At 43.1% G+C, this 12,354-nt stretch overlaps 1 protein-coding gene across 1 annotated transcript in view; it reads left to right on the top strand.

The window, feature by feature from the left end:
- The first annotated feature begins 2,637 nt into the window (after nucleotides 1-2,637).
- Nucleotides 2,638-12,354, top strand: part of pvrl2l (PVR cell adhesion molecule related 2 like) — a 182,136-nt gene continuing 172,419 nt past the window's right edge. The window contains 1 exon segment of the mRNA XM_054605760.1: nucleotides 2,638-2,728. Coding sequence (XP_054461735.1) covers nucleotides 2,638-2,728 — 91 coding nt within the window.

The following is a 12,354-nucleotide window of genomic DNA, read 5'->3' as shown; positions in this document are numbered from 1 at the left end:
TTGGGCAACAAAACTACTTGGTTAGGATTAGAAAAAGAAGTTTGAGTTAAAATAACTACAGAAGTGCCTTTACTTAAGGCAAACAAGTTGACTTCTCATTTCACACAAGGAAGGAATGTGGAGCGGTCTTCTGGGTTAAAGTTTGCTGTTTGTTGGACCCATCCACCTTTGATCCTACCTGCCCTGTGTGTGCTTTTGGACTCTTTATACTTCCTGATTCATGAGGATAAGATACAACATAATTTCTTGGAATACCTAGGAACCACCAGTCATTATTTTCTTATAGGTATAGTCATGAATGCTGGATGAGACCAGCCTGTGGGAGAAGGCCCTACCACCTATTAATGTATTTTATTGGAAAAATCAGGAGACTGACATTTTTGAGATCGAAAAAGCCCCAGTAGGAAAATAACGAATGACTAGAGGAGATAAATAGGATGGTGCAAGTCTGTGTAATATTTCATGAGCTAAAAGTAGGACCTTGAAGTCTGATCAAGCATGTACAGGGAGCCAATGAAATGAAATGAGAACAGGGGTAATATATGATTAGACGTTAAGTTTTGCTTAATATAATATGAATTAATCTATATATAAGTTGCAGTTTGCTTATGGTTGATTAAGGTAAGCCAGAGGGTAGTGATAGCAGTAATTAAGCTGAGATGTTCAGAGTGACAGAATTGATTTCTTATCTGCTTCAGATTTTTCATCCTTTTTATGGTCTCTTTGTCCTTTGTTTCTTCATAGTTTTCTTGTAATATTTTCCTTCTGAAGATTCCAGTTAATAGGTTATCTGAATTCATATTATATCATTGCAACTTTTCCATGTCTCGTAATGAGTCTTTTTGACTTGTTTGACTGGGTTTATGCTGAATTATACTTGTGTTTTGAATGTCTCCTTACTGTAGTATCTGTTCTTTTTTTTGTCTGTCATCTTATTTTTAGGCAGGCTAATCGTCTCTTTCCACAGATGGGGTATCTCTCTTTGACTGACCTCTCCAGAGGTTTCCTCCGTCACTTACATTCATAGTTCTGAGATATTCACTTGACGGAAATCAGCATTGTTTTGACAAATGATTAAAAGTGTCAGTTACCATTCGCTGTCAAGGCATTTCTAAAATAAATAATATAAATTTGTATTGGCTGCTGGTCGGACAAAGTAACTCTGGCTTTGGTTAATGGTGCTGCTTTGCAATGTTACATCAGTGGTGGAAGAAATCTTTAAAATCAAGTAAAAGTAGTTAGAATGAACTCCACCTTACCTATACTGCATCATTAATGCATCAATAATTATAATCCAGTCTTATATATCATCCTGAAATGGGCCATTTTGCATAATAAGTACTTTTACTTTTGGTACTTTTAAGTATACAGTACCAGTCAAAAGTTTGGACACACCTTCTCATTCAACTACTCAGAAGAATCTAAACTATAAAACATATTCTGGTTTGTTGAGCATTTGTTTGTTTACCACACAATTCCATATGTGTTCCTTCATAGTTTGGATGTCTTCAATATTAATCTACAATGTAGAATTTTTTTAAAATAGAAATAATGAAAAACCATTGAATGAGAAGGTGTGTCCAAACGTTTGACTGGTACTGTATTTCGATGCTTATACTTTTGTACTTTTACTTAAGTCAAGTACTTCTTCCACCCCTGTTATAAATACTCATCATACATTATTAGGCTGTGTGTGTTAAATCCACAGAGTAACTGCACAATAAACCAAGTGGAGAAAAAAAAAGTAGAAGTATAAAGAAGCAGACAATTGAATTACTCAACTGAAGTAAAAGTACGTCAACATTGTACTTAAATACAGTACTTGAGTAAATGTTTAGTTTTATCCCACCATGGATAATTATTGTCTTTATGAGTATGATATAATTGAGTAATGTTGATGATCAACACAAATAACTGATGACAGATTATTATCAGTGATCGATGAAGACACTAAAAACACACGCGCACATTAATACATATGCGCGTGCCAGCAGGGAACCCCCGGGGTCTCCAGCTCAGGTACGGGTCCGTGACTCTCTCTCTCTCTCTCTCTCTCTCTCTCTCTCTCTCCTCAGCCTCACTATTGCGGCTCGCGCCCTCTTGGTGACGCTCTGCTGACATCACTCAGATATTCCCCCACTCAGCCCGCCGCGCGCCAGACACACGGAGCTCGCCGCCGCCTCTCTCGCACACACTTACACTCTCTCTCTCTCTCTCTCTCTCTCTCTCTCTCTCCGCTCCTTCTCTCCGTGGCCACAAGACGCACCCGTCACGCGCAGAAACCCAGCCGCGTGGGCTTACCTGTGCGCGCTACTGCGGCCCGGCCCCTTCTTCCTCTTCTTCTTCCTCTTCTTCCTCGTCTTCCTGTCCACTGAACGGGAGACGCAGAGAGGCGCTCCACAGTGACAGAGGACACGCGCACGGAGAAGAGAAGCCGCAACTTGGCTGATTCCAACCCCGGGCGGTCTGAGCTCAACTCCCCAAGTTTCTCGCGCCGATCGCAGAAGGAATAACCCGGAGACAAGCTCGCCCCCCGCATCCCCCCCCCACCACCCCCCCCTCTCTCTCTCTCTCTCTCTCCCCCTCCCGCGGCGCTGTAGTGGATATTTACGTCCACCTCGTCCACCGTTCGGAAGAATGGCGAGAGATCAGTCGGCGCGCTGCCCGGTCTCTCCGGTGAGGAACGCTTGGCTGGCGGCGGCGGCGGCGGTCCTCCTCGCGGTACAAGGTAAGACAAAGCTGCGTTCTAGTAACCACCGAATCCTTGTCAGACCCCCCCCTCCTCTTCCTCCTCTTCCTCCTCTTCCTCCTCCACTGTGCGCCCCTGAATGTGACCGGCCAGCCCGCGTCCCGCATGTGTCACCGGGTCACGTCAGCTGGCAGCTGTTCGGTGGCGACCTGTTGTAAAAAAAAAAAAAAAAAAAAAAAAAAAGTTTATAGTCTTAAGCACACTACCGGGATCTGTGTGTGTGTAGTTTCGGTATGACATGCGAGGTGTGGCTCTCCTGGTGTGTGTGTTTCTGTGTGTGTGTGTGTGTGTGTGTGTGTGTGTGTGTGTGTGTGTGTGTGTGTGTGTGTGTGTGTGTGTGTGTGTGTGTGTGTGTGTGTGTTTTGTTGTTGTGGTCCTAATTCCTCGCAGCTTCAGACGGCAGGTGACTGTTCAGGAGAAAAGCTAATCCCCTCTGAGCCTCTACCAAACCCCTTTACCAACACGGCTGACCTGTAATCTGTGTTTACCTGTGGGGTGGGGGGGCGGAACGGCACAACGGCGCGCGCCCGCTCGCAAACCCGCAGGTCTGATTACAGGCCATTAGATTAATGGCAGGAGTCGGTCCTCGTTTCCGCAGAGCAACAGGGTGGTGATTCGGTGGGAGGGCTCCTCAGGTGGCCCCTTCAGCAGCGAGTGCTGAGAGCCCTTAATGAACATCAGCCGCAGAGATCCCGTAGTAAAAGGAGGAGGAGGAGGAGGAGGAGGAGGAGGGAGAAATGGAGCAGCTACAGCTCAGTGTTTCACCTCTGTATCTGTAGTGAGTTGGAACATCTCTCAAAGCCACTTGATAGTCATCTTTGGATATAAGACACTTATACATGTGCACTTATTAATAATACAATTACTATATTTTCACCCGTAAGGACATGATATTAAAATTGAACTCAGGAACCAGAGTGTGAGACTCAGTCTGGAACCAAACTCCAGGCATACTGTAAAGAAAAAAGCGTGAAAAAACTGTTTTCTGTTCATACTTAATAATAAAAAAGTGTGCTTCTTACAGCAAACTAATCCTCTTTTGTTTAACTTGGTCTTCTATAATCAAACCAATTTAAATCCACCAAAGAGACAATCTGACAATAAAAGGAACACTGCATTTGCGGACATGTGAAATATTCACACTTTCTGTCAATGTCTAATATTGTTTGATCACACAAAACAATACAAACTTTTTTTTTTTTTTGATGAGCTGATATACCAAGACAAACGAATACATTTTAATGCAGGTTTTTAAAATGTTATTTAAATTTAAATTGAATGAAATATGAGGTTTCCCTTGGGCCATGTGCAGCCATGATACAATCTTGTGTCAACGCTTTAGCTTGTTTCTGATTGGATGAATTGATTTTTCCAGTCTTTCCATATATACTCTGTATTTAAGGAGATACAATATAAATATACAATAATAATAACTTCAATTCAGTTTATTTTGTATAGCCCAAAATCACAAATTACAAATTTGCCTCAGAGGGCTTTACAATCTGTACACATGCGACATCCTCTGTCCCGGAACCCTAAATCAGGGCAAATGTTTAGAGCCTGATTAATATCTGATCATTGTGACCGATATTGATATTTTATGAGAAGAAAAAAAATGGCAGCTATTTCTTTAAAGGTGACTTTTCCTGCTCATTTTCAGGTTCATGTTTGTATTTGTGGTTTCTACTACAACACGTTGCCATGCTTTAATTTTCAGTAAACAAAAAAAAAAATCATACCGTCTGTTTTAATATTCATGTATTCATCCTCTTTCTGAAACGCTTGCTTATAGCGTCTGTCTCTTTAATGCACCTTCCCATAATAGCCAGTCTGCTCTGATTGGCTTGCGAGAAAAATAACTTTGCAAAGGTAGTTCTCAATCCATGGGCTTTATGTTTTCTTTGATCTGGACAGCCCACAAAAAACTCACTGTGTTGTTTTATTTCGCAGTTTCTGAAACACCCAAAAGTATGCACAAAGTCAGGTTGTCATGATATGTCCACTTACATTTTTATTATTCTCATTATTCTCTTTAAAAAAACCCAACTAACATCAACAACTAACGTCTGTGATAAGCCGGCTCTGTCTGAAAGCATGGGCCTGCTGATATCTGTGGAGCTCTGCTGTAAACTTACTGTCAAGTGATGCAAGCGCAGTGCAAGACACTGTATGAATATTATAATGCCTCATAATGCCAACAGTTATGCCAGATTACGTGTTTTGAGCAACACACTGAATGCACTGGAAACTCCTGTTTGCAGCACAATAGGACAGTTACAGTAAGGCTGCTGATTTAAATGTATAACAGAGTTTAAATGCCTTCTGATGAGGTCTATTGATATGGAAAAAAGCTATCATTAACTCGCTGATGATTGCTATAGCAACACACTGTATGTACCAATAAGAGCATTAGAGTGATAGAAATGGAGATAACCTCACTAAGATGCACTGCTGAGTAACGCAGACGTGCTCCCAACACAAATAATAATTTTAGAGTTTTCTTTTTTTTGTTGTTGCTGAACTGGGACTATAACTATAAGAAAAAAACGATAAAAATTCACCACGACAGGCACTCAGTGAACAATGATGGGCATAAAAAGCTGCTCCGTCAGCATGGATCTGTCAGCCTGTTGTTTTCACCTGGGTGTAAGTAGTATCATCTGTCTGAGCTGTCCCCAAATTGTCATCAGGGTGGGGGGGAAAAAAGAAAAGAAAAGACAGGTCATTACAGAGCTGGGAGACGCGTCGCCGTGCCTCTGAGACGGGCCTCTGCTACGATCAAAGCGAACGAGGGACGAGTTATTCCAAGGGAGCCGCAGAGCCCTCACTCTGCATTCCGCCTGGCATCTGTTGCACAACACTGTAGGCGACTAAAGTGATTTTGAGTGAGTGCACGAGGCAGGAGGAGGATTCAACCCTGATTGGAATTAGCTTTGTAATGGCATTTGTTTTTGCTCCCCGTGCACATTGTGAGCGACATAAAGAATGGCGCAATGGAACGTAAACGAGGACTGCGATGCCAGAGGGCCACCGCGCTGTAAGCAACACAACCCAGGCTGGTTGTGTGAGGATGACAGATACTCAGCAGAGACTCCGCTACATCAGGGCTCGTATTGTTAGAGAGCCGTCAGATTGTCACGACTGCATCCCCACAGGTTCTGAATAAATCTGAACGTGCAGAGACACATCTCGTCTTCTTGATGGGGAAAAAAAAACCAACCTGAGCTCCCATTTCAGCTTCTTGGCCCTTGATTTTATACAGCTTACAAAACCTTTGATCTATTTTGCCTTAAACCTGCATTCTCTCTACTGTCCATCAGGGGGCGACTCCTCTGGTTGTATAGAAGTCTATGAGAAAATGACTCTACTTCTCTCTTGATTTATTCCCTCAGTAAACATTGTAAACATGAGTTTATGGTCTCAATCTCTAGTTTCAAGTCTTCTTCAATACAGCATGATGTTCATTTAGTGAATTATGGTCCATTTAGAGTCCTATAGAACATAAAGCAGGGTATGCCTTGTGATTGACAGGTCGCTGACGTTACCAGAGCCATATATGGCGACTCTACATCACTCCTCAGCATTCTAAAAATGGTGAATTCCTTCCACTGGTTGCAAAAAAAGCCAAGATGGCGACAGCCAAAACGCAGAACTCAAGGCTTCAAAAGTGACAGTCCACAAACTGACTACGTCCTCTTCTTCTCGACAGTCTACGGTGTAGACGGATGATCTCTGTGCTTTTTTACATTACGAGGAAAATGAATGAACGCTGGGGGGGAAAAAAGGGGGTCAACTGCGGCAGGGAAACTTGACACTAAAAAGAAACAACTTTAACCTTCAGCAAAACCGGCAAAGTAGAGTTTGGGAGGATATCATTCCGTGGCAATGATAATTAAGTCACTTCAGGTGTCTCCCTCCCCCTCCTCCCCCCTGTGCCCTCCCCGTCCTCGTCTCTACGGGCCTGATTCTGTGCTGAAATGTCAATGATGATGAGTCCCCCTCGACGGCTCGATGCAGACGAGGGGCTGATTAGCTTATCGCTCGGAGAGCAGGCGGCTGATGATTATCGCCCTCAGAGAGCCGCGGCCTGATTATGGAGAGCTCCTATTAATGACTCATCATGACGGCCGCGTGGCTGTTTTGTAGTTTTTTGTGTAGCGGATGCTGCAGCTTCGCCATGGATCCATGTGTTTAGAGCGCAGTGCAGCAGAGGGTTGCGACAATGAAGCAATCTTTGGCACTTTGGAGCATAAACCCTAAATAACCACCCGCTTCAGTAGTAATCATTTCTGTTTTTTTTATTCATCCTTTATTTTACCATTAAGGTCCCGTTGAGATACAATGTTTCTTATGCAAGGTAGTTCTGGTCAAGATGGGCAGCAAGTAAAACGTTTCATATACAAGTACAAACCAGTGCAGATAATGTCACAGAGAAAAACCAGAACAAAACAAGACGGACACAAATCATACAGGAACAGCATTGTTCTGCAAAGCAGATTTTAAGATATTCCTTAAAGAGAGGGTAAATAGTTAAGCTTGCCTTGCAGCTCGTTCCAGCTGGCGGTGCGTGAAAGTAAAAAAAGTCTGATTCACCGTGCTGCTCCGTTTGGGTGATCGGGACCATGAGGACAATCTAGTGTTATGGCTGCTGGAGGAATGTATCAGTAAACTGGATATGCACTGCGGCAATTTCCTCAGTAAGGCTTTTGGAATAAAAGTCAACATGTGGGGTTTTCTCCGGCGGTGTAGCATCTACTGCATTCTAAACTAAACATCCAGAGAAGAGTCTAATTGTACTGCTGTGATCATAAAGCATGCACAGCAATGAGCACAGAGTTCAAGCAGTTCATCTACTGCGCGGTACGGTTGTGTGCTTTTTGGCCTCTGAGGCAACAGCGCAATTATTTCAATTTCTCTCTCTTCGCAGGCTGTTTTAGTTGATTCATTTATCGGGAGAAGCCGGGAGGTTGAAAATCTCCCATTAGTTCAAAAGCAAAAGAAATTAAGAAACAGGTTTTTTCCTCACTCTGCATTAATGCCTTTTTAACCCTGTGCAGCCACCCGACCCCGGGGTCGGAATGATGTGGAGCTGGATCTTTAAAATCCAGTCGGTGATGCAGAGGCCCCGACCCCATCGTAGCCGGTGGCAGAAAGACTAAATGTCGAGGAGTGTGTCTCAGGGGAAGTGATCTTGTGTGTGTGTGTGTGTGTGGAGAGGGTTGATGGAAGGGTTGCCATTGTTTCCCTCAGAGTTGTTCAGAGGGATCACTTCTGGGTTGAAGTACCACTGACCGTGTTAAGCAGCTTGGTGCCTCCGAAGAGGGCTTATGTTTGAGCACATAACTCTTTATGTTTTTTGGCTTTTTTATAAGGAACTTTGCAAACTGCATTTATAACAGTGTTTTGAAGGAAAACAAATGATTGGCAAACACAATACAGCAAACAAACCTGCAATCACAGGGTAAAGAGGGACAAGAAATGTATCCTTTTATTTTGTTATTGTCCTCAATAATTTCTTTCTTCACAAAAACAAAATTCAAAATCAGAAAATAAAAGATTGTATGTATAAAGTCATTAGTAGTTTTAATGATGTTTTCTAAGTTGCTTAGAGCTAGTGTAAATATCTCTTAATTCATCTCTAAAATCTATTTATGTTGTGTGAAAACATCTCCTTCAACAAACTGTATTTATTTTTATTATTATTTATTTAAGTTTTTCCATCATCACTACAATCTACAATATTAGATTTAATTCTCATTTTCACCGAACAGAGCCTGAACGCGTCACAATGTAACTCTATTGAACTTCAGTTTGTTAGCAGTGCTGCTAACGTAATTAGCTCTCCTCCTGTGGATTTCCACACGGATTTGTTGTCCACAGCGTAACAATATGAGGGATCGGCGACTAGAAAAGCATTAATGGTGACGTTATGATCACATATCTTTACTGGTTATAAATCCCCCGACTCAGTCAAAGGATGTTCCCGGTGAGGCAGCCGGTGATAGTTATTCCATTGAGAGCCTGTCAGTGAACCACGGCATTGAGGATGCTAATACTGTTTTGCCAATCTGGTTGTCTTGTGTGTCGTTGATTGTTGCCCAGAAAAAGCACGATAGGGTGATAAAGTCGCGCTGACTTTTCCTCTTGATCTTCGTTTGTCTGCATTGATTAATTTAAAAAAAAATTGGCTGGCTTTTTTATTAACTCTGTATTGCAGGCTCTTGCATAATGCTGTTTTTAAAAAAAATTTGTACAATCAAAGCAACTAGTTTTTGACAAAAATGCCTGTTGGCTGCGCTTCATCCCAGAGGTGGAGGTCAGCTTTGTAGGGCGCTCGCGGAGATTTGGAACAGGTCGTCATGGATACGGCTTTTGTGGATGAGCCAATCGCACATCCCCTTGTTGTGTTTGTGTGTGAGCCTTGTCTTAAGAAGCTAGGTGTAATTAGAGGCGGAGGGGTTGCTGTTAGAAGCTCCATCAGTCCCGCTTGCTGAGTCCAGGAAGCTGGTTCTTAATTCATCACCCTGCCTGCCAACAAACAGAAAGCATGTGTCTCCACTTGGTCGGCGGTTTTTAATTTTTTTGTGTGTTTTTCATTCCGCTTCTGAGGAAACCGGTGACTAAGCAAATTCCCGATCGCATTTTGAGAAACGGACCGTATCGCGGCTGACACATTGGCGTTTTTTGGGCGATTCTGCAGCAACAGGTGTCAGTAGGAAGAAGGATCACAGAGTGTATCAACAGGAGTGGGACCATGAATCACAACCGAGCCCATCCAAGGGTTTTCACAGGAAGCTTTTTAAACTTTTGCTTTCAGCTCTCAGGGTCCTGTCTGCTTTCACTGCTTCGTGATTGCCTTTTGCGGATCACCCACAACACACACACACACACACACACACACACACACACACACACACACACACACACACACACACACACACACACACACACACACACTATCAATGTGGCCACCGTCTCTGGTTGGACTTTCACCCCCACGCCGAGTAAAGGAAACTTCCAGCCAGCCTTTCATACCCGCCTTTCATTTTGCCCGTTTATTCTACCATCGTCTCTCCCTCAGTCTCACTCTCTCGCCCTCCCTTTCGCTCTCATTCTTCTCGCTCACGACCCTATTTTCAGCCGGGACTGGCTGGCTGCCGCTCCGTGGCGGCCCCCGAGCGAGGGCCCTTTTGTTGGAACAGCTTTTGGTGGAATTAAAACCGGTGCCAGCACGCCCCCTCCCTCCCTCCCTCTCTCACCCCGCTGCTCTCACTTCTCCTCGGCCTCATTGTTTAGTGTGAAAAATGTTTATACGAGCGTCCCCGCTCCGTCTCCCAGCCCGACCTGATCCAGCTCAATCTGTAGTTTCAAGTCTTATTAAATAAAGCATGATGTTCATTTAGTAAATTATGGTCCATTAAGAGACAAACGGACCGTAAAGCAGAGTATGCTTTAGGGCGGGGCTACTGTGATTGACATGTCTCTACCAGAGCCGTATAAGGCATTCCTCCGCGGTCCAAATATGGTCACCTCTGTTCACTGGTTGCAGAAAAGCCAAGATGGCGACGGAAACACGCCAAACTCGATACTTCAAAACTGCTGTCCACAAACCAACGGGTGAGATTACGGCGACTACATTCACATGATCACGGATGATCTGTGTGTTTTTTTACATTATGAGGAAAATTAATGAATCACTCTGTGAAAATAAATGGGGTAAATTGCAGCAGTGAATCTTGACAGGATATAATTCCGCGACAGTGATAATTAAGTCACTTCAGGTGTCTCCCTCTGAGGAAATGGAAATGTGCAGGCCACAGGGTCAGGCGGCGATGTGACTTTTCCCGTCGTACCCATGAGGGCAATTAATAACCGCGGTGACAATGTTTGCTTCGCTGATGTCATTGTGGAGCCTATTGTCTGGTGCTTTTTTTCTTCTTCTACGGATTGGATTTAAGTCTATAGCATGGCTTAAGCTCTACGTTGCATTTATCAACATTACCATGTGGGCCTTAACCGCGTCAATGTTGCTGCAGTGGGCGCTGGGTGGACAGATAATGAAACAGGATGACATACAAGGTAATTAGCGCATTCTCACTGTATGTTCAAGTCTAGCCGCCTGTTCGCAAGCAACGCAATTACCTACATTTGTGTTTGTGATATTGAACCCACAATGAACAAATTATTAGACACAAATGTCAACAAGCACTGAATATGATCGTCGTCATAAAAGTAGTTTTTAATGCAGTGCTGCTAGACAGTAGAGGTGTCTATATTTCTTGTATTTCACTGTGCATTTTACAAACCATGCTGTCAAAAGGATTTAAATGGCAATTGTGTAACCGATAATATTCATGTTTGGAATACCTCAGAAACGGAGCCTGTTTATTACTTAAATCAAAGCACATTTTGACACCAAATCACTCCAATTAGTTTTCAGTCACAGTTCCAGGAGATCATAGCTGGTGCTTCCTGTACTCTGGTGTAGCCTCACACATCAAGGCATATCGAGCAAATAAATCTAGATCTAGGAGGTCACTTCGGCTGGGGAAGTTGTCGGGCCCTGAACACAGCTACTTTCTGTTTCTATGAACAGAGAGATAAACTAATCTTAACCACTCAAACACAAAAATCATCATTCATGTCATCATTTTTGGTAGATATTAGTCAGTTTCAGAACCGGTCAAATCCTGTTTCTGGTTTAGGTGATTCGTTGGAAAAAGGAACAAAAGATTTTTTCATTTTCAGGGGGATGTAAAGTCACAGAAGCTATGAAAAAAAGTCAATTTCCTGCCTTGGTTCAAGTGCGAGCACTTGAAAGACCAGGCGATTGTCAGTTGTTTTCGAACAGTGCCTGTATTACTATTCCCCAACCCTTTAGCACCAGATACTCTCAGCCATGCAAGGAAATACGTTATTTTACTCTCCTACCAGCAGCTTATTGCTCTTTTATTCAACCCTCCAAAATATGAACCAGGTGCCTCATTAAAGAGACTACCGAAGTCTGAAATCCTGTCTTATCTCAGCTTAGGGTGACATTTAGGATTTTTGCTGTTACAGAAACATGTTTCCTAACTGTATGTAGGAAAACAATCCTATCTTATCTCTGAATAGGAATTGAGCTATTACTGAGGGATTTCCCCAAGTAAGGATTCTTAAATAAGGACGGCTTCGACCCGCTCCTCAAATCAAAAGTAAATGCCAAATTTCAACACCGATTTGTTGATCACAATGTAGCCATAATCAGGTACATCAGGTACATGTATATATCTATATATCTATATATCTCTATCAACTGTCATGACTGTTAAGTTTGAATTCGACCTTTGGGGCTCTACCAGTGTTCGACAAATCACAAGCGCACTCCCAGGCTTCCGGCCGGAGGCAAGTGACAGCCGCTGATGACACGGCTCGTCCATCTCAAGTAGCCCATCAGTACTTTCTATCCTCTACATTGCTACAGGAGTGACAGGACGAGTGCCGATTGAAGAATCCAATATATAGTTAAGGTTTCTCAAGTTAAGATAAACCGGACAGAGATGTGAGTTTGGGAATTGCTTCAGTTTTTCCCTCTCTTTGAAAACTGAAGTTAAGATAGAACAAGC

Source organism: Anoplopoma fimbria, chromosome 10 (assembly GCF_027596085.1).
Source record: "Anoplopoma fimbria isolate UVic2021 breed Golden Eagle Sablefish chromosome 10, Afim_UVic_2022, whole genome shotgun sequence".
In the NCBI taxonomy this organism is placed as follows: domain Eukaryota; kingdom Metazoa; phylum Chordata; class Actinopteri; order Perciformes; family Anoplopomatidae; genus Anoplopoma; species Anoplopoma fimbria.
The sequence above is the reverse complement of the archived record's forward strand: the minus strand, read 5'-3'. Positions and strand labels throughout refer to the sequence as shown.